At 40.4% G+C, this 22,905-nt stretch overlaps 1 protein-coding gene across 7 annotated transcripts in view; it reads left to right on the plus strand.

The window, feature by feature from the left end:
• The window catches only part of RABGAP1 (RAB GTPase activating protein 1), a 143,123-nt gene that overhangs the window by 20,612 nt on the left and 99,606 nt on the right, over nt 1-22,905 (plus strand). For 5 of the 7 annotated variants that reach the window (XM_059657934.1, XM_059657932.1, XM_059657933.1 and 2 more), the window contains 2 exons: nt 1,263-1,462; nt 21,823-22,057. In XM_059657934.1, the coding sequence (XP_059513917.1) occupies nt 1,313-1,462; nt 21,823-22,057 (385 nt within the window). In that variant the 5' untranslated portion in view covers nt 1,263-1,312. Of the gene's footprint in view, nt 1-1,262; nt 1,463-21,822; nt 22,091-22,905 lie in introns of those variants that run through there. The other 2 variants (XM_059657936.1, XM_059657937.1) reach the window with 2 other exon arrangements.

Consider the following 22,905-nt stretch of genomic DNA (forward strand, 5'->3'; position numbering starts at 1 on the left):
AAAAGTTTTCAAAAGTACATTCTGGAGCATGCATTTAGAGTTTGTGCTATGAAATGTAGAGCTGTGATTTCCTGGAAGCAAAGAAATTAATTTAAGTAGAAAGCAGCAAAGAGTTCTCGATTAGAGCCTTAGTTATACCTAGTTAAATGATCCTTTCTTGGGGTTTCCATTTCCTTACTTGTTTAATATTATTTATGATTTCTAAGTTTTCTTTCAGCTATATTATTTAGGGATTGTGTGATTCATGCTGCCAGGTGGTTATCTAGGTGTGAACCTTTGAAGGAAAAATAGTGCGAGGCATGTGGTATATGTTCAATAAATATATGTTCAATTAAAATTCCAAAGAATAAATCAGAATTTCTTAATTGGAAAGATTAAACAGACTCTCAGAACCTTTACTTAGAGGTACAAGATGAGCATAGAGCTGGAGTTACTCTCGCTAATTGGTTAAAGCTTTCTGACTACATTATAACATTGTATTTGTTCTGTTGCTGTTTTGGCAACCAAATGAGAACATTGCCACAAAGTATACAGAACCAGGTTTTTAAATGGTAGATGAGTTTGAGTTTTATTTTAGGAGTCAATAAATAATTGAATGGCTTTTCATACGTGACACGTTTTTATACTTCCTGTTGGGAATTTATGGCTTAAAACACTTTTATTGGTAATGTTCATATTGAGTAGAGCTCTAAGAAACTGTGACATGGGGAGGTTAAGTTTTTAATGGACTTCTGATTCCTTGCTACATAAGGTATTTCCCAACTGTAGAATTTATGATTGCCCTGACTTTAATTTATTTCTCTTGGTGGTTAATGTAGAATTTTCTTTCTTAAAAACACATGTTAGTATTTAAGTATCAATAATGGTAGGAAACATTAGTGATTTACTTGAGTGCCTTCAATATAATTTATTTGTACATCCTTACAAATTAAAGGATAGAAAACAGAAGTATAGTACTGTTACAGTTTTAAAGGCCAAGAATAGAGTTGCAACATGTGCCAAGTAAATTACTGTAGGTAGAGTTGTTCTCGAGGGAATATGTTTTATTTATTTGAAATCTGAAATATCTTGGCTCTGAATAGCATTAAATTCCCTTATTATCTAGATTAGAAAACCTAAACTGTAAGTGGTGAAAGTCTTGGGAAAATATTTTGGAAGTGTTTTTTAAATAGTTTTTCCATTTGTATTTTGTAAGAATTAGAGCATAAATGAATATCTGGTAGACATTCTATATGAGTATCTTTATGGTTTTTGTTTTTCAGGCATTTTAAAAATATTTAATCATTCATGAGTTGAGCTTCATTCTTGAGTCATGGATGACAAGGCTTCTGTTGGAAAAATCAGTGTGTCCTCAGACTCAGTATCCACTCTTAATAGTGAAGATTTTGTCTTGGTTTCCAGGCAAGGAGATGAGACACCATCTACAAATAATGGGAGTGATGACGAGAAAACAGGACTCAAGGTAAAACTCCATAACCTAAGTTTCTTCTGTTTAACCTTGCTAAGCCCATTGCAAAACTTGGCCTTAATGGGAAGGTATATGGAGTGCAAGTGAGAACATGGAAATAATATCCTTTCTTTTTTAATACTAAAAAGTTTTATTTACAATTAGTGATAGTGACACATTTATATTTGATTAAGAATTTTTAATTTGATTACTTCTAAACTTCTATTACCCCTCACTGTGAAAATTAGTGGTCGTGTAAACATTTGTAATTTTAGTGTTGTTTTCACTTTCTCATTGAATTTGTAGTGATTGTTTTGGTGTATGTAGTGTAAGGGCAGTGGCAGGTCAGCAGTGCTATTTATAAAAAAGAATTTTAGGATTATTGAAATGGACCTTTAAATTCCTGGCTTTTGGGCACTTCTGTTTGTTTATATTTTCTCAGCCAAACAGCTATTACTTCTTTTCCCATACTCGGTTATTGTTTTGCTCTTTATGGATATAAATAAAAAGTTTACCTGTTAGCATCATTTAAAATGTAAGTAGCTTTAGAAACATTGCTATTCCTGTTTACATATTTTCATTTAACAAGTCTTTATTATTATCAACTGTGTGCCAAGTACTATCTACACTAATAAAAGAGAAAAATGGTAATTGGCGTACGACGCTACCCTTTTCATTGGCTAATCAGGGCTATATGCAAATTAACTGCCAACAAGATGGCGGTTAATTTGCATATGTAGGCACAATGCAGGGAGGCGAAAGGGAAAGCAGGAAGAAGCCCCCTGCCACTGACAGTGATCGGAAACCCAGGGGGGAGCTAAGAGGTGGGGGGCAGGGCAAAGGCGGCCCTGGGGCCGCCTTTGCCCTGCCCCCCAGCCATGATGGGAGAATCAGGTGCCTTTTCCGCCCTGGCCAGTGAGAGCAGGAAGGAGAGGTGGAGCCAGCGATGGGAGCTGGGCACGGTCGAAGCTGGCAGTCCCGGGAGCTAGGGGTCCCTTGCCTGGGCCTAAAGCGAAGCCCACGATCGCGGGGCCGCTGCCACTGCAGGTCCCCGCTGCCCGGGCTGGACGCCTAGGCCAGGGGCGTTAGGCCTGGGCAGGGGCGGAGCTTGCAACCACGGGGAGCTGGGGGTCCCCTGCCCAGGCCTGACACCTCTGCCGGAGGCCTCAGGCCTGGTCAAGGGGCCGATCCTGTGATTGGTGATCGGAGGGTGATGAGGGTCAACTCCTCTGGCCGAGGCATCAGGCCTGGGCTGGGGGCTGGGGGTCCCCTGCCCAGGCCTGATGCCTGGGCCAGAGGCATCAGGCCTGGGTGGGGGTGGAGCCGGGGATTGGGGGGATATGATGGTCCCCTTGCCCAGGCCTGAAGCCTGGGTCAGAGGCCTCAGGCTTGGGCGGGGGGTGGAGCAAGCGATCAGAGGGAGATGGGGGTCCCCTGCCCAGGCTTGATTCCTGGGCCAGAGGCCTCAGGCCTGGGCGGGGGCCAGAGCCAGTGATCAGGGGGAGATGGGGGTCCCCTGTCCAAGCCTGACACCTCTGGCGGAGGCGTCAGGCCTGGGCAAGGGGCCGATCAGGCGATCGGAGGGTGATGGGGGTCTACGCCTCTGGCCGAGGCATCAGGCCTGGGCAAGGGGAAGAGCCAGCAATCGGAGGGGTCTGGGGGTCCCCTGCCCTGCCGGGAGCCGGTCCATGCTTGCTGTTTCAAGGGACCTGGCATATATGGCATACTGTTCTTAATATGTTTGCTCACCTTCTTGGCACTATGTGTTTTAACCAAGGTCTCTGAGAAAGGTGGTTTCCCCAGGTAGGGATTTTCCCCTGAAGTTAGGGAGGGAATAAAACCGCTTAACTAAGTGCCAGGCGGGTAATTAATCACTTTAACTATGAACAATCATGCTTAAGCTACATAATCTTTACTCCCTGGAATGGAGATAAGAAACGCCCTAACCTTTGTAATAGAGATTGATAGGATTGAATCAACTGGTATAAATACAGTTGTAACAAGACAGAAACACACAGAACTCAGGACACAGAACTCAGGAGACAGAATTAAGAAGACAGAACCTACACAGAACGTTCTCTAGAGACAGAAGAACTTCGCTGGAGAGGACATGGCAAAAGATCCTGGACTGAACCTGACTACAGAAATTGGCAAGAGAACCTGACTAGAACCTGGTGACTGAACCTGGCTGGAAAACCTGGACAGAACCTGGCTGGAGATCCTAAGCAGAACCTCTCTGGAGATCCAGACCAGAACTTGGCTGGAGATCCGGGCTAGAGATCCTGGCTAGGCTGCTGATCAACTGAACGCTGTCTCCGTGTCATTCCTTCTTCGCCGACTCCGTCCACACCTTTGGGGACCCCTGGACCTGCTGGGGTTGGACCCCGGCACTGCCCAGGCCTGACGCCTGGGCCAGAGGCATCAGGCCTGGGCTGGGGGCAGAACCAGTGATGGGGGGAAATGAGGGTCCCCTGCCCAGGCCTGACGCCTCTGTCAGAGGCATCAGGCCTGGGCAAGGGGCCGATCCTGCGATTGGAGGGTGATGGGGGTCAACGCCTGAGGGCTCCCAGTATGTGAGAGGGGGCAGGCTGGGCTGAGGTACACTCCCCCCTCCCCACTCCCAGTGCACGAATTTCGTGCACCGGGCCCCTAGTCCTATATAATAAAAGCCTAATGTGTAAATTGTCCCCTCGACCTGGAGTTCGACTGCTCGCTATGACATGCGCTCACCACCAGGGGTGGTGTGGAACATGGCGGGTGTCGGTGATGCGGTGCTGGGCCCCCACGAGAGTGGGACCGTGGTGGGATGGTGGAGCTGGTGAGCAGATGGCGCCAGGCCATGGTGGGTGCAAGTGGGGCCTGATCACCCTGCAGACGACTAGTGGCGGGAGTGGGGCCGCCACCTGGCTCCCAGGTGCTAAGGGAGCCAGGCGGGGCCCAGGTGCTGCCCAGGGCCCAGAGGTCAGCTGGGACCTTCCCTTCCATGCCAGACGCTTGTGCTTCGATTGCCAGCCAGGCCTAGGGACCGTGCCCATGCACTAATTTTGTGCATCAGGTCTCTAGTTCTAAATACTTGAGATACAGTGGTGAATAGATAGGTAAAGAAAGGTCTGTGTCCTTCTTGGAGGAAACAGACTCTAAGCAAATAAGAAAGCAAATATAAGTAAATTTAAGTGCTGTGAAGAAAATCAAAGTAGGATATGTGGATAATGAGTGAAGGGGCAGGTACTATTTTAGAGAATGTCTTGAAATGACATGTGAGCAGAGACCTGAATGAAATGAGGAAGAAGATCATGGAGAAATCAGGGAAAAGAGCTTTCCGCAGGGAATAGAAAACAGACCCTGAAGAGGATCCCCCTTATTAGGACAGAGATAGAACAGAATGAATAAAGTAAATAAAAAGTGCTAGAAGACGAGATCCAATGACAGGTAGGGGCTGGTTTAAATAGAACTTTTTAGAGTTTAGTAGGAATTTGGGCTTCGTTACAAATGTGAAAGGAATTTTTGGAGAGTTTTGAATGGGGCATGATACAGTTTTCACTTTTAAAAAGCTCACTGGCTGGGCACCTCCAGCAGAACAGCATGGAAGCTCTGTGGAACTGTTCCCCAGCAGCAGTGGTAATAGTTATCAAAAAACAACCACTGAAAGTCTGTGGAAATGTTCTAAAGGATGAAGAAACATTTATTCAAGGAAATTTACTAAAATTTGGTAAACAATTCTATGGTATTTGAACCAAGACTCGTTTTTTTCCCCCTCCTCTATCCCAGCCAAACATCATGGTAATAAGTCCATTTCACATTGGTGCAATCAAGAAAACAGGGTTTCCTCCCCACCCCACTCCCACCCCCCAGCTCACAGGTCTGAGGGCTATCTTATAGACAATAGCATTTCTCACCCTGCCTCCAGCCTTTTTTTTTTTTTTGCTGGCCAAGTGTGACAGTGGTGGGGGCCCCAGCCCTTAACTCTCTGCATGGAGGCTATACATTGGGCGTAGTGCTGCTGAGTATACCAGGAGCCTGATTGCCCTTGCATGTAAAGTAGTGGTCCCCACGATTAGAGTCAAGCCAATTTGGTATATTCTGTGGAGCAATTTATATTTGTTGAAAACTATACAGCAATCAGCCACAATGACTGGAGTGGTCAGAGAAGGAGACAGAGCATATTGCTAAAACCACTCTTATCCCGGGATGACTGTAGGCAAATCCTAATCTGATACTCAAAGGAGCAACATCAGAGGCTTAACACTGTGGGAATTATGGGAATAGAATTTACTAAAATAAGCCCGCTAGTCACTAAACTAACAAGCAAGCATAAAAAAATAACAAAAGTGGGGAGACCAATACTGAAAATTGATACAATATAATACCTAAAATACCTAGTTTCCAACAAACAAACAAAAATTGTGAAAAATGCAAAGAAACAAAATATAATCCATACATCATAGAAAAGGCAGTATATACTGCTTGTGAGAATGTCATGTTGGAATTAATATACCAACTCTTCAAAGTAGCCATTATTAACATCCATGAATTGAAATAAATCATGCTTAAAGAAATAAAGTTCAGTGACAGTATTAAATTAAATAGAGAATATTATTAAGGAGATAGAAATTACAAAAACAACAAAAAGCACCTAACTGCAATTCTGAATAGGAAAGCAAAAACTAAAATGAAAAATTCACTAGAGAAGCTCAATGGTAAATTTCAACTGGCAAAAGAAAGAGTCAACAGGAGATGATGCCATCAAAATAGTACAGGAGTTTTCTACCGCTCTGCTCTCAAGGAACACTGATTTAGATAATCACTTACAGATGAGAGTACCTTTGTGAAAGTCTGGGAGTTCAGCAGAGAAGTTCCAGCACAGTATTGGAGCAAAAAACATCCTAAATTAGACTCATTGAAGACTATCAAAGGACTAGTTTCACTTTACCTGTGTCACCCCTAATCCAAGGTGGCGCACAACTCGGTGCCAAGAGATACTTACTCAGCTAAATTGAGCAACATGTTCTCCAAATTTAAAATGTTTTCTCTATTTCCATGTAATTGAGGTATACCTATACAGTATATACCATTTTTTTGTGTGTGAAGACCTGGTAAGTGAAGTACTAATAAAATTAGATAACTATGAGTTCTATTATCAGAGGAAACTATAACAGGATTACTGCAAGTTTGTTGCCCAGTTATGCTCACTCTTTTTGAAACATTTTCTCAGCCACTAGATTTTAAAACTGCATTGAATTTAGAAAATACATTTAATATGTCTATCACTCTTCTATCTCAAAAGTTTTAATTGAGTGGTTTGTTGAATATTCAGGTGATATCTAGTAATCTACCAAGTGTTTTAGGCATCCAGGATAAGAACTCCTATGTTGAAAATAGGATGACCTAGAAAACCTTATAATGCCAGCACAAAATACTTGGGAAAGCTGGATGAAATATAACAAACACCCCTTTAATAATAGCTGTATTCATAAGACAATAAAGAAAATCCCTAAGGAACAAAAGCCAAGAGGGAACTGAAAGTTAGAACAATACATATGAGATGACATTGGGGCTGCACTGTTCTTTACAACCAGTGGACTTTGGTTTTGATAGCAGCTACATTGGGAAAGAGAGAACGCCTTGGGTTTTACAGAGAGAGTAGTTGGAACTGAGATTTCATTATAAAGCACCGTTAAGGGCTACTCCTAACTGAAAGAATAGACTTGAAAAAAAAATTTTCCTATAGTCACAGGAAGAAAATAAGGAATTTTGTATATCTTAGCCTGAACGCCAGTTTAGAGGAGAGTCTTGTTGAGCTTTTTGTACCCATAGGCTTGCCTTCATGTATGTTTGGGGTGTGAATTTACATTACGTGCATGGTCCTGGGTTGGTAATACTCCTGGGGCACATGGTAGAGTAAATTGTAGAACTACTCTGGAGGGACATACTTGCCACCCGGGCTGCATGGTAGTCTCACAGATAACCCTGATAAAAAATAGTACACATTTCAAAATTTACAAATATATACAAAGGACAGTTTATTATAAGCAAGAGACAGCAAATCTGAGCAAGATCAAACTCACCAAAATTCAGGCACTTGCATTAGCTGTAACCTTAAGATATACTAATTTAAATGATTAAAGATTTAAAGAAAAATTTATAAGCATTACAAAAGAACAAAATTATCAAAAAATTTAAAAGAACAGGCAAATTTAAAATAGAACTTCTGCAAATGAAACTTAGAGGCAGTGAAATTAAAGATTCAGCATTAATCAGCAGAATAGACATGGCTAAAGAGAGAATCAAATTTTTGTAATGTAAATCTTAGGAAATTACCCAGAAGGTAGCACTGAAAGATTATAAAGTATGAAAGGTCAGTTAAGAGACATGGAGACTTGGATGAGAAGGATCAACATATCTATATCTATATCTATATACACTGAATGGCCAGATTATTATAACCACCTGACGTTTGTAGGCAAATTAGTCGTACACTGCATCATATGGGATATGGAAGCCGAAGGCCTGTTCAAACACCTTTGCTGTCTGCGGTTACCAAGATAAAATATCTCCAATTCGCACAGGATCACAAGGATTGGACAGTCAAGCATTGGAAAAAAGTCTTGTGGTCCGATGAATCACGTTTCCAGTTGCATCATGCAGATGGCAGAGTGAGAATTTGGCAGAAACAGCATGAAAGCATGCACCCCACATGTATGAGTATAACCCTTCAAGCTGGTGGGGGCAGTGTTATGGTTTGGGGCATGTTTTCCTGGCATGATTTGGGCCCTTGAATTCGTGTGGAACAACGTCTGAATAGCACAACATACCTAAGTATCGTGCTGATCAAGTTTATCCTATCATGTTGATGACGAATCCCAATGGAGATGGCTTCTTCCAATAAGACAATGTGCCATGCCACGGTGCTCGTATTGTGCAAGAGTGGTTAAGAACATGAGGGAGCCGAAACCGGTTTGGCTCAGTGGATAGAGCATCGGCCTGCGGATTGAAGGGTCCCAGGTTCGATTCTGGTCAAGGGCATGTACCTGGGTTGCGGGCACATCCCCGGTGGGAGATGTGCAGGAGGCAGCTGATCGATGTTTCTCTCTCATCGATGTTTCTAACTATCTCTCTCCCTTCCTCTCTAAAAAATCAATAAAATATATTAAAAAAAAAAGAACATGAGGGAGACTTTACCTTGCTTAGGTGGCCCCCCCCCAATCACCAGATCTCAATCCAATTGAGCGTTTGTGGGACAAAGTTAAAAGAGGCATCAGGCAGCTGGTTCCACAACCATCAAATCTCACAGAACTGGACAGTGCTATCCATCAGGCATGGTGTCAGATTCCTCGCATCACCTTTCAACATCTTGTGGAGTCAAAGCCAAGAAGAATTGCCGCAGTATTGAAGGCAAAAGGTGGCCCAACAAAGTACTGATTGGGTGGTCATAATAGTCTGGCCGGTCAGTGTATATAAAAGCCTAAGTGACTGACCGGTCACTATGACGCACACTGACCACCAGGGGGCAGATGCTCAATGCAGGAGCTGCCTCCTGGTGGTCAGTGCACTCCCACAGCAGGAGCGCCGCTCAGCTGACCCATGGGCGCCAGATGCCAGGCTCATGTTTGGCGAGCACAGCTGTGGCAGTGCACGCCTCTCCCGCGCAGGAACTGCCAAGCGACAGCAACTTTGCAGAGTGCCCTCTCGCACTCCAAGACCTCCTCAGGGGATGTCGAACTGCCAGTTTCAGCCCGATCCCTGCAGGCCACACCAAGGGACCCCACTGGTGCATGAATTTGTGCTCCTCTGTTGAGCGTCTGCCCCCTGGGGTTCAGTGCACGTCATAGCTACCAGCCATTCATCCGGTCGCCTGGTTGCTTAGGCTTTTATATATACAGGCAGTCCTCAGGTTAAGTTGGACTCGACGTACATCATTTCGTGGTTATGTCGCCATCTCCCATTTACAGTATTTATTTAAAAAAAAAAGTTCCGTCATTTCGACGTATGTACGTATCTGCTTTATGTTTTTTTAAATTTATTTACCAGAAGTTATCTTTCTTTTAAATTTTTTTTTTACTGTTTGACTTCATTACTGCTGTGTATGTACTCCATGTGAATGATGTAGGTGCTCATGTAGGTGGGTTCCGACTTACAGGGAAATCGAGTTTCGTCTCGTCGTAGGAACGAATCTCCAGTGTAATCTGAGGACTGCCTGTATAGAATATATATACTTAAGTTTTCCTTTAGAATGGTGAAGGAAATACTTGAGATAATAGCTGAATATTTTCCAGAGGTGATAAAAGACAAATCCTCAGCTTTAAAAAGCAGTAAGTCTCAGGCAGAATGACTGTGAAACTGCAGAATATCACAGCCAAAGGAAGGCTCTAAAAAGGCTGAATGATAATAGAGATGAATTGAACCTGGTTCCTAATAGCTTAGGGTAGATGACAGTTGTTAAAAATCTTGTTAACAGTTGTTTCTCCTAATCTTTACTTCATAACTATATATCTCATAACTCATGATTTGGTGGATTGACTGGGCATTTTTGCTGCTTTTCCTTAAACTCACACAACTTTATTCAACTTGCGTGTTGGCTGGGGACTGGGCTTCACTGGAGTGGCTGGGTCTCTTTCCATGTGGTCTTTCATTTTAGGCTTCTTCACAACATGATGGTCTTAGGGCAAATGTGGAATCTGTAGGCCCCTTTAAAGGCTAATGTTAAGAAATTACATGGTGTCACATCTAGCATATCCTTTTTGCCAAAGCAAGTCACAAAGGTAATCCAGAGTCATGGATTTAGGGAAATAGACTATACCAGGAGTCCTCAAACTACGGCCCACGGGCCACATGCAAATACAAATATTGTATTTGTTCCCGTTTTGTTTTTTTTACTTCAAAATAAGATATGTGCAGTGTGCATAGGAATTTGTTCATAGTTTTTTGTTTTTTTTTTAACTATAGTCCGGCCCTCCAACGGTCTGAGGGACAGTGAACTGCCCCCCTGTTTAAAAAGTTTGAGGACCCCTGGACTATACCTTGTGATGAAGGAGCTGTAGAGATTTTGTGGCCATATTTAATTTTTAACATCAATATAGTTACATAAATGCTATGGTAGAGGTTAACAAAAGGTGCTATAGAGTAGAGGGGATGGAAACCTACCTCAGCTTGGGTGGGGAGCCAAGAAAGACTTCTTGGAGAGGATAATGCTTTAGTTATGTCTTTTAAAGGAAAGCTTTATATGATGGTATAGTTATAAAAAACACAGCTATATATTTTAAAATATATTTTATTGATTTTTTTACAGAGAGGAAAGGAGAGGGATAGAGAGTTAGAAACATCGATGAGAGAGAAACATCTATCAGTTGCCTCCTGCACACCCCCTACTGGGGATGTGCCTGCAACCAAGGTACACGCCCTTGACCGGAATCGAACCTGGGACTCTTCAGTCCCCAGGCCAACGCTCTATTCAGTGAGCCAAACCAGCTAGGGCAAAAAAACAAAGCTATTTTTATTCAAATATTTTGACAACTCACATTAGAATCTGAGAACTTTCCATAAAAATTTAGAACATGTTGTGTTTTCACTGCTTGACTCCTTTGGTGTAGGAATCTTACACCTTTAGTTAGCTCTTAGCCAAAGATATTCTATAAATGCTGGTTGAGTTACGTTGATGAGCTAGTACTTCTTAGGTGGAAAGTTTAGTTAGAGAATTTTTAAAACATTTTAATCTTAATAGTTTTCTTTTTGACAAATCCAGTTAACATTATTTTAGTTGGAAAAAAGTTGCCAAGTTTTATTAAAATAGCAGATAACAAAAATTACTCCTCACTTATTATTGCCTAAACTAATCTTCTGACTCAGTTTCTGATATTGTTTTAGAATTAGGTGATCTTGTCCTCTGTAATGCTGAACTTTTATTCAGAAAGCAAAGTTACTGAACCCTGAATGAACAGTTGAATTTAGAGGATCAGGGTGGTGGTGGGAAGACACATAAATAATTTGTCATAAAATTCATCAAGTGCTAGAATATAGATATGATAAGAATTACATGGGAACATAATTGTTGCTTAAAGAAAGGTTTCATAGAATAAACAGCAGTTCAGCAAAGCCTTAAAGAATGATTAATAATTTCCCAAGGAAGTGAGTCTGTTGACATGTGGAAAGATCAAAGGTTTGAAAGGGTCTGGAGTCAGGACCACCACATACAGTAGAATCGTATGTACTTTTCTTTTTCTCCCAGGGTGCAAATAGCCTTTCTGTCATTTGTTTTCTCTCATTAAAAGAATATATGCTTAATACAGGAAATTCAGATAATTAGAAAAGTAAAACCCAGTCATAATTCCATTATTTAGCAAAAATGACCATACATTTTTGAAGTGTTTCTTCAGTTCACTTTCTAGGATGAATTCACAAGGTGTGCTGTTCCTCCCCCTTTTCTTTTTATTTTACTTTTAAAAATTGATCTGAGAGAACGGAAGGGAGGGAAGGAGGGAGAGAAAGGAAAACAGAAAGAGAGAGAGCGAGAACATCAGTGTGAGAGTCAGTCAGTTGCCTCCTGCATGCGCCCCAACCAGAGGTGGAACTGCAACCTGGGTACATGCTCTGACTGGGAATTAAACCCACCATGACACTCCAACTGAGCCACTCCAGCCTGGGCCCTTTCTTAAAAAAATTATTTATTTATTCATTCATTCATTCATTCATTCATTCATTCATTCATTTATTTATTTATTTCGTTGTTGTTAATCCTCATTAGAGGACATTTTCCCATTGATTCTTAGAGAGAATGGTAGGGAGGGGGAGAGAAAGAGAGAAGCATCAATGTGAGAGAGACACATTGATTGTTTGCCTTCCACAAACCACCCAGAACTGGGGATAGCCTCAACCGAGGTACATGCCCTTGACTGAAATATAATCTGTGATCCTTCAGTTCTTGGGCTGACGCTCCATCCACTGAGCCAAACAGGCTAGGGCCCTTTTTTGTTTTAAATTAATGTTAATAATTCCTAATGGTAATTTTAGGTATTTTCTCTGGTCCTTCCTTCATGCAGTTAAGATAAAGAAATGAATAATCAAAACAGCTACAGTTTATAAATGAGGTACAAAGAGATTTAAGGTTTTATTGAAGATCCCAGAAGGAGTATGTGAGGTGGATTTGAGATTAGTAACTATTCCTTCCAGTATCCAGATTGGGCTTCTGGTTATTTTGTGCCTTGCTTTCTGATAAAACTGTAATTTATGTACTTGTTTTGAAATGACTTAGCTTTTACACTGAAGCTGAGCAAAATTACTCAGTTTGAACCATTTTGGTTTATATTTTCTTGCAATATGACACAAGTAGTGGGAAATGTAGATCAGGAATTTGTTTGTAATTTTTTGATCACCTATGGATTTCTCAAACACACATTTCATTTCCTAAGCATGCTTCTTTGAGGACATACAATCTCCACTGACAGCAGGTCCCAAACTGCCTAAAGCAAAGTAGCTTTGTGTAACTGACAAGTCGAGAGGGGCCTCGTTGGTATTGTTGCAGTGAAGGGAAATAAGCTATACAGTGAGAAGTAGAAAATAAAGGAAATGACTCTGCTAGGTATTGCCTTTGGAACACTTTGTCCTTTGGTCCATAAGTGCAGTTTTTTCTCAATGACCAACTCTATCATAAGTTGTTATCTTTGATATATTTACAAAAAAAACCACACAGATGTTCTTCCAGTAATGCTTCTTTTGTACATGAATAGTAGGTGTGTTTTTAGTTTTCTCTGGATCATGGAAAGTGGAAGAACTGCTTTTCTAAAAAGTTACTTGCTTTTCTAAACCTTAACTCCCGTACATAGATCAGAGTTTACTTAGAAATAGCTGAAAATGGTGATACTAGTTGGATGCCTACTGATGACAGGTACTGTGAAGAAATGAGGTAATCTGTAAAAATCACAGGGCCTGAAATAAATAACTGCCCAGTGGTCATATTATTGTATCATTGATCCCTCATGACAATCCTGTGAGATTGACATGAATGTCATCATTTTAGAGATGAGACAGTTATGGCTCCCAGAGTTAATTTGTTCACAACCAACAGAGTTAGTGTCATAGCCATGTCCCAAACTCAGGTCTGTCGTACTGTGGAGCCCAAGTAGGGCTACTAAGGACAGGTGCGTAGGCTATACTTTGTGCAGCCCCAGAGGGTGCTGTTCTCATAGTCCATGATGTGAATGGTGCCTCCTGGAGTTGTGCCACAAGCTAGATTGTTTCCAGTATTTTTTCTACCACCTGCTTTATAAACAATTATGCATAAATCACTCACCATGCAGTCTCTGTCCTTGTAAATATTTATGTCTGTGTTTACAGTACCTACTAAATTGACTACTTTATACTTGTTTTTTTCTCATTCAAGACTGTTTCCTAAAGAACTCTCCCTTCCTCTTCATGTATATAGCATGAAGAGGAACACAAATCTAAATGTTACTTTATTTGTATTATTTGTACATGTTTGCTTTGCTTTTTTATTTTTATATTGTGCTAAATAACTTGGAAGTCTTTGGACTTCAAAGTTTATTGTTTGTGAATTGCAGCATGCTATTTGGTCCTATAAATATATATATATATAATTTTTTTTATTTGTTTTTAAATTTATTTAGTTTTTTGGTTAATCCTCACCGGAGGATATTTTTGCATTGATTTTTAGGGAGAGTGGTAGAGAGAGGGAAAGACAGAGAGAAACATCGATGTGAGAGAAACACATTGATTGGTTGCCTCCTGCATGATCCCTGACTAGGGCCGGGGCCTGAGGAGCCTACGACCAAGTTATGTGCCCTTGACTGGAATCAAACCCAGGACCCTTTGGTCCACAGGCCAATGCTCTATCCACTGAGCCAAACCGGCTAGGTCCTGTACTTTTTATTGTAAATGTTAAACCTTAATGACACTCTCAGGATAATAGGAAAAGATGATATTTGTTTTTGCTTTTAAAACAAAGCTAAAATAAATCATTCAGATTAGATTTTATTTTCTGTAAACCAAAATCATATCCAAACTGGATAAAATCGTACTATTTTGGCTTCTATTTTTTGCATGTATAAAACTCAGTTGAGTAAACATGTATTTTGGGTATATTCTGCACTAGTCACTTATCTTTGGGAATATAAAGATAATTTAAACAGTCTCTGCTCTCTAATAATGATCAGTCTGGTTCAAGAGACTCACTAAACAAATATTCTCTAAAACAAGTAGCAATGCTAGGATCTTCTTTATATATATTAAAGCCTAATATGCAAAGTGTCCCCTTAGGAGTCCAACCGACCGGGAGTTTGATTGCTTGCTATGACGTGTGCTGACCACTTGGGGGTGGCGTGGAACGAAGGAAGGTCCTTGCTGGCAGCCGGCAGTTGGGGAAGGAAGGCCCCGGCCAGCAGCTGCTAGGGATCCTACCTGTGCATGAATTTTGTGCACCAGGCCTTTAGTAAATGTATCCTATTTAATAAAGTGGTAATATGCAAATTAACCATCACTCCAACACGCAAGATGGCCACCCCCATGTGGACACAAGATGGCTGGCAGGGGATGGCAGTTGTGGGCGACCAGGCCAGCAGGGGAGGCTAGTTGGGGGCGACCAGGCCTGCAGGGGAGGGCAGTTAGGGGTGACCAGGTCGGCAGGAGAGGGAAGTTAGGGGTGACCAGGCTGGCTGGGGAGGGCAGTTGGGGGTGACCAGTCCGGCAGGGGAGGTTAGTAAGGGGCAACTGGACTGGCAGGGGAGGGCAGTTGGGGGCGATCGGGCCAGCAGGGGAGCAGTTAGGCATCGATCGGGCTGGCAGGGGAGTGGTTTGGGGGTGATCAGGCTGGCAGGCAGAAGCAGTTAGGAGCAGTTAGGCAGGCAGGCAGGTGAGTGGTTGGGAGCCACAGTCCCGGATTGTGAGAGGGATGTCCGACTGCCAGTTTAGGCCCGATCCCTGTGGGACAACCGGCAGTTGGACATCCTCCAAGGGGTCCCAGATTGGAGAGGGTGCAGGCTGGGCTGAGGGATCCCCCTTCCTGAGTACACGAATTTCGTGCACTGGGCCTCTAGTATGCTAATATTATGGTAGCACTCCCTAAGGAGGGAGCAGTTAAACCTGGAGGAGGTAACAGAATTTAAGCTTTGTCGTAAAGAAAACAAAGGAGAAGAGGGTGGCTTTCAGGAAAGCAAAGAGTCTATGCAAAGTCTAGATGCTTGAAAGTTTATGATGTGTCCTGGGAAAGTTGAGGAGTTTGATATGACTGATACGAGATGGAAAACTAGATTGGGCAGAGTTGTGAAAAACTCATAGAATATAGATATGAATTTGAGCTTTACATTATGGGTTTAAAAAATAATGCAATGCTAGATCAGAACTAGAATTTGCAATTATAACTTGAATGGCACTAAGGAAGTTCACAGCAGAGAGAAAGAGGCATGGAAACTACTACCTTTGCAGTATGCTTGTGTAAAATGAAAGACACTGTCATGTAGTGTTAGCTGTGCAGAGAGAGAAGGAAAATGTGCACAACTGAGAAGGATCAGGAGGATGTGAGCAGTGGGAATGACAGGAGTCAAGGATGATCATGATCCTTCATTTGGCAACTGAGTGGATAGTAGTGCAATTCATTGATCTGTTTAAAAAAAATTGATACAGGAGGGCAATCAGATAGTGAGTTAAGTTTTTTAAAAAATAAATATTTTATTGATTTTTACAGAGAATAAGGGAGAGGGATAGAGAGAAACATTGATGAGAGAGAACATCGATCAGCTGCCTACTGCACAACCCCTTCTGGGGATTGAGCCCGCAACCAAGGTACATGCCCTTGACCAGAATCGAACCCAGGACCCTTCTGTCTGCAGGCCTACACTCTATCCACTAGGCCAGTGATGGCGAACCTATGACATGTGTGTCAGAGGTGACACGTGAACTCATTTTTTTGGTTGATTTTTCTTTGTTTAATGGTATTTAAATATATAAAATAAGTATCAAAAATATAAATCTTCGTTTTACTATGGTTGCAAATATCAAAAAATTTCTAAATGTGACACGGCCCCAGAGTTAAGTTAGGGTTTTTCAAAATACTGACACACCAAGCTCAAAAGGTTCGCCATCACTGCACCAGGCCAAACTGATTAGGGCCAGTGAGTTAAGTTTTGATGCAATAAGTTTGGAGTATAGCTGAAGATGTCTGTCTAATAAATAGTTGAGGAAGAGATTGTAGGAATAGATTAGTGATTATTTATATATCCTGGGGAGGTGAGATGGCATAGGAGAGTCTATAAAATGAGGTTATTACCAAAAACAGAAACCTGGAAGAACACCTATTGAAAAACAGATAAAGAAAAGGAACAGCTGTATCCTTTAATTGGATTGTTAGTAGAAACCACATTTTTTTTTCTTTCTATTTTGTAGAGCTGTTTTAGATTTATGGTAAAATTGAGAGGAAGGTACAGAGATTTCCCATGTAATGCCTGCCTCCACATATGCATAGCCTCCCACACTATCAGTATATTCTTCTTTTTTAATATATATATTTTCATTTTGAGAGTGTTTATTAAAGCTGGGGACAGTGAAACAAGGAAGGGCCTAGGATAGAAAAAGCAACAGGAGAGAGAGACTAGGCCTGGCTGCTTTGACTCACTGAGAAGTCAGAGAAAAGGGAGTCTTGGAGACAGGTTCAGAGGGTTAGCCCTGGATGAAGTGCGACTGCCCATTGTTCCCGTTAGAAGACTTGGGTCCCTTAGGGTTTAGGCGATGCCGTGAGAAGGGGAAGGAAAGGCACGGGTATGCTCCTGGAAGGGAGAGCATGATCAATATATTCTTTTTTAAAAAATCTTTATTGTTGAAAGTATTACGTATGTTCCCTTTTTCCCTATTGACCTCTCCCATCCCACCCCTGCCCCCTACCTCAATATATTCTTTCTGTTTTATTTTAAGTCAAGTTTATTAAGGTAAAATTTATACATAGTAAAGTTCAACCCTTTTAGATGTATAGTTAGTTATGTGACCTGAATGAATGTAAACTTTTTTGTCACCACCACCATCACAGTCAAAATGCAGAATATTTTCATCACCCCAAAAGTCCCTTTATGCCTCTTTTTAGTCAATCCTCTTCCCTCCTTCATAGCCCTTGGCAACCAGCGGTCTGATTTCTGTCCCTGTAGTTTTGCCTTTTCCAGAATGCCATATAAATGGAATCATACAGTATATAGCCTTTTGGGTCTGGCTTATTTTACTTAGAATAATGCCTTTGAGATTCATCCTTGTTTTTGTGTGTATTAGTAATTTATTACTTTTCATTGCTGAGATGTATTCTATTGTATAGAGGCCATAGGCATTTGTTTATCCATTCACCAGTCGATAAATACTACTTTTTATTCAGTTTTTGTGTGATTATGAGTAGTGCTGCTATAAACATTTGCACACAGGTCTTTGTGTAGACTTATGTTTTTAGCCTTCTTCAGTAAATACCTAGGAGGGAGTCATATGGTGAGTATATATTTAACTTTATAAAATTTTACAAAAAACAAGCTAAAGTGATTGTACCATTTTGCCTTCCCACCAGCAATACATGAGCATTTTTCAGTTGCTCTAATCCTTGCCAGCCCTTGGTATTGTCAGGATTGTTTTGTTTTAATTTTAGCCATTCTTACAGGTGTATAGAGGCATACTATTGTGGTTTTGATTTTTTCAAATGGCTAATGATACTGAGTTTCTTTTATATGTTTATTTGTCATTCATGTATCTTTGGTGAAATGTCTATTTTTTTAATTGGGTTGCTTGTTATTATTGGCTTATAAGAATTTTCTATAGATTCTGAATATAAATTCTTCATAGCATATATAGTTTGCAAATATTTTCTCCAAGTCTGTGGCTTCTCTTTTCATTGTCTTAACAGTAACTTTTGAGCAGACATTTATAGTTTTGACAAAACCCATTTTATCAATTTTTTTATGCATACTTTTTGTGCCCTAAGAAATTGTGTCCCAAGATTGCAAAGATTTTCTCCTACTTTTTCTATAAGTTTTATAGTTTTAGAATTTATGTTTAGATCTGTGATCAATTTTGTATTTTTGTTTATGAAATGAAGTATTGGTTGTGATTCATGTTTTTGCATGTGTATAGGTGTCAAATTATTGTTCTAGCACCTTTTGTTTTATTACCTTTCTCCCTTGATTTACCTTGCCAACTTTGCTGAAACCAATTGGCCATATATGTGTGGATCTATTTCTGGATTCTATTTTGTTACATTGATCTATATGTCTGCCCTTTCATTAATATTACAAAATCTTGATTGACTGCAATTATATTTATTTAAAGATGATTGTGTTATCTGTTAGGAATGCTTTTGACAGCACAGAACGGAAGGCCCTATTAATTGTGGGTTTATTTCCTGTTATAGCAGAAAGTTTAGAGATAAGCAGTTGCTGGTTTGTTTAAGCTGATGTTCATCTATACCAGGCATCAAGAAACTACTGGCTTAATCTAACCTGCTATCTATTTTGTAAATCACCTGTGGAATTTCTTAAACATGCATATGCCCAGGCTCTACTTCTGAGACTAATGAGTTGTCAGAGTGGGAAGTGAGGGGACAAAGGGAGGAGCAGGTGTTTGAATTTAACATGGTCCCTGGTACTATTGGTAATTGTGTTATGTAGTCACTAGAGGCCTGGTGCGCGAATTCGTGCACAGGTGGGGCCCGACGGGCCCACCTCAATGGGGGCTGATCACGCCAGGCCTGCGGGGGGAGGGGCTGTGGGCGGGTCAGCCCCGCCCCCAGGGTAGGGGGGCCAATCCGGGATGGGGCCAGCTGGGTGGAGGGGCCGCGGGCGGTTGGCCAGCTGGCCCTGCCCCCGATCAGGCCAGTTGGCTGGCCACACTGCGTCATAGTGACCAGTCATTCCGGTGTTCTGGTCGCTGGTTTTTTATATATATATAGATGGTTAAAGATCCGTTAATCTAAGGTTGGTGATTAGAGTCTGGTTCCCAGACCAGCAGCATCACCATCTCCTGGGAACTTTTAAAATGCAAATTATCGAGCCCACTCCAGACTTAACTGATTTGGAATTCTGTTAGGGCCCAACAGTTGGTGTTTTAACAAGTTCTCTAGGTGACGGATGCAGGGCAGCATTTGAAATCTTGGAAGGCTGTTTCCCTATATACCTAGGAAAGATTAATGGACTATCTTTAAAAAAACACCTTAATTGATTTAAGTATGTATATTATAAATATTTATATTATAATTTTACAGATAGTAATTTTGAAATTGGATTAAAGGTTGACAAGTGATATAACATGATAATTGTTGAGTGCTGTGTTGGACCTAATTATTAAGGCTTATGTTAGGTTGCTATTTTTAAGCAGCTTTTAAAAACCAAATTTCGTGTGTACATATTCTTAGCCTTTAAAAATGAGTTAAGGTAATAGAAGGCAGTTCTTAATGTTTATATACTTTATAAACGAGGGAAGAATGCAAAATACACATGTTTAAACACAAAAGGTAAACATATAAATATTTTCTTTCAGGGTTAGGTATATTTTCATGATTGGCGAATGTATTACAATATAGGCAGCTAATGTAACAGAAAACTTGAGTTTTAGTCATAGTATATCCTATTTTGAAAAGAACAAAATCCTTCATAGCATGTAAAATGTCTTCTTTCTAATTAGGTTGTTCTTTTAATGATTGCTTCCTGAGTTATAATTACTAATTTCTTAAACATGGAATCTAATATCTTCATCTGTTTTTAGGAAGCTCTGAACTGTTCTTTTTTTATTATTATTGATTTTAGAGAGAGAAAGGAGAGAGGAACATTGATTTGTTGTTCCAATCATTTATGCATTCATTGGTTGATTCTTGTATATGCTCTGACTGGGGATTGGACCTTGGCATATCGAGACAATGCTCTAACCAACTGAGCTACCTGTCCAGAGCTTAACTGTCCTTCGATGTTCATTCTCCTTCCCTTAGAAAACAGTGTGGATGCAATTTGGTTATCTTTTACTTACTTCTGGTGATTCAGTATTTCTGAAAGTATAAGAGGTTAATTGAAACTAATTTCTAGTTTGTTTTCTAAGTGCTTTTGAAAACACAATTTTTGAAAAAAGAATTTTGATTGCAGTTGTGAAGGAGTAGGATCAGACATAAGCAAAAATTAAAATTACTTGACTTGAACCACTTGTAGTTTTATTAGCAGTGACTGTAAACATAAAATGAAGTTCACAGGAACAGACCTGTGTGTAATTGAAACTAAGAGGCTGAACATCTGTCTGGCTCTTATTTCCAAGGCAGGAGTGTCTGATACGTTAGAATTTCCTTGGGAAAATGTCAGCAAAAAGGACTTAAGACTGTTTCTCAATCATAATTTACAGCCAAAGGGACTTGAAGTTTGTAAGTTATGAAAGATGTTTGAACTGGGTTCCTCGATAGTCCAGAGGTACCTCTGTTAACTGAAATTTTGCTTCCCAACTTCTGTGTTGATTCTACTGGGAAGACCTCATTCTCTAACAGTCTCTTAGTCCCACCTCTTTTAACATTTTGTCAGGGTTTAATCTTCAGAAAGCCTCCAAATCAGCCACCTTGTTTTCATCATGACTTTCCTTTTCCTAAATTAATTCTTTAAAATTTTTTCTTGAATAAGCATTTAATGTCCATACTGGGTTTTGTCACTGTGGTTTTCTTTTGCATTGGGTAAGCTCCACTTGATTTTGTTCTTGTTTGCTTCCTTGTTGAGCAACTAATAATAAACCATCATGACTCTAGAAAAATACTTGACATTATTAAAATGGATTGCTTCTGTTTCTCAGGAACATTTTATACATATTAGAGAAGAAACATATTAGGGAAAGAAAGATTGCTTTATTCAAATGTCTCATAACTTTAAGAACTTGTTTATATCAGAGAAGTCTTCCTCAGAAATATAAGAGATGTACTTAAAGCAGGAGTGGTAAAATACATGGGAAATTTTATTACCTAATAAGTGATGTGTCTATTGATAACTTCTGGAAGCAAACACAGTTTCCTTTTTCTTAACAATAAGGGGAGCTGCTAAGGATATTCCTCTCAACAGCATTGTTTTTCACCAGACAGTAAAATTAGAAATCTTTTCATTGTTAGTTTAGGACATTGTAGAAAATTTTTAATAACATTAATAGACTATTCACATGTATTTCTGGGTATTAGTCTCAAAGCCATTAAACTTTTCCATGAAAAAAATTATGAATTAAGAGGGCAGTTGCAGCTTTTATTTATTGCAGATCTTGATTTATTCTATTAAAAAATATTTCAGAAAATATCTTTGTATCAAAAGAAAAGCTGACTTTTTTCTAGATGCAGACCCATTTGAATCAGACCTGGCCTCTCTCTCACTTCGCTGATTGCATGTATTTGTGACCCTTAGATTATAGGGAATGGAAGTGAGCAGCAGCTGCAAAAAGAGTTGGCAGATGTGCTAATGGATCCTCCAATGGACGACCAGCCAGGGGAAAAGGAGCTTGTGGAAAGGTCGCAACTGGATGGCGAAGGAGATGGGCCTCTTTCTAATCCGCTCTCAGCTTCATCCACCATTAACCCTGTGCCATTAGTAGGGCTCCAAAAACCAGAGATGAGCCTGCCAGTGCAACCTGGACAAGGAGGTTAGGATTGCTGCATTGCTTACATTACTGAAGGTTATTGTTTTTAATATTTGAGCGTCTACCCTGTTCTAGGTTTGATTCAGAGTGAGCAAAAACCATTATCTGTGTTCTCTAGAATTCAGATTCAAGATTTAGGGGAATATGAGGGAAGTAATTAGATGTACCATTCTGTCATTTATACCAAAGAAAGGGAAATAGTTAAATGACATTAGGAAATCTTACTTCAGGATGATTAAAAGAGGAGTTTGTGTACAGTGTTGAACAAATGGAGGAGTAAAGCTTGGTGAGAGATGTTTGCTGTAGGCCTATGTTACAGCTCTGTGGGAATAGCTGCCAAATTGAAAAAAAGCTGCAGGAGGAAAAGGGCAATTAGAAAGGCGCATTGGTGTTAAAACTGCAGATGTTTATTGGGAAAGGGAGAGCAAGGGGATTGAGAGAACTTAATAAAGTGGCTAAGATGATGAATGAGAGAAATATTTATAACAGTGCAGATTAGAAAGAAGACAGATGGGATTTTCAGAGGGGTGAAATACTAAAGGGTTATTTTGTTTGTTTGTTTTGTTTTCTCCTAAGTGTAAACAACAAAGTCAAAACAAATGCAAAGCAGAAAGTTAAATTGGATCTGAATCTCAGGCCACCTTTTAGACTCGGGGTTGACAATACAGCAGTACCTGAAAATTTTGGTGTTAGTGACAGTTCTAGTGTGAGATTTCTGGCTTTAATGGGCACTTCTTCTGGAGCAATGGAATATTATCTCATTAGTACTTAATTTTTGAACCTAAATATAACTTGTATATTTTTACTTGGATTTCATATTCAACAAAGCATCAAACAAAATTAACCACCTT

This window comes from Myotis daubentonii, chromosome 11 (genome assembly GCF_963259705.1).
Source record: "Myotis daubentonii chromosome 11, mMyoDau2.1, whole genome shotgun sequence".
In the NCBI taxonomy this organism is placed as follows: Eukaryota; Metazoa; Chordata; class Mammalia; order Chiroptera; family Vespertilionidae; genus Myotis; species Myotis daubentonii.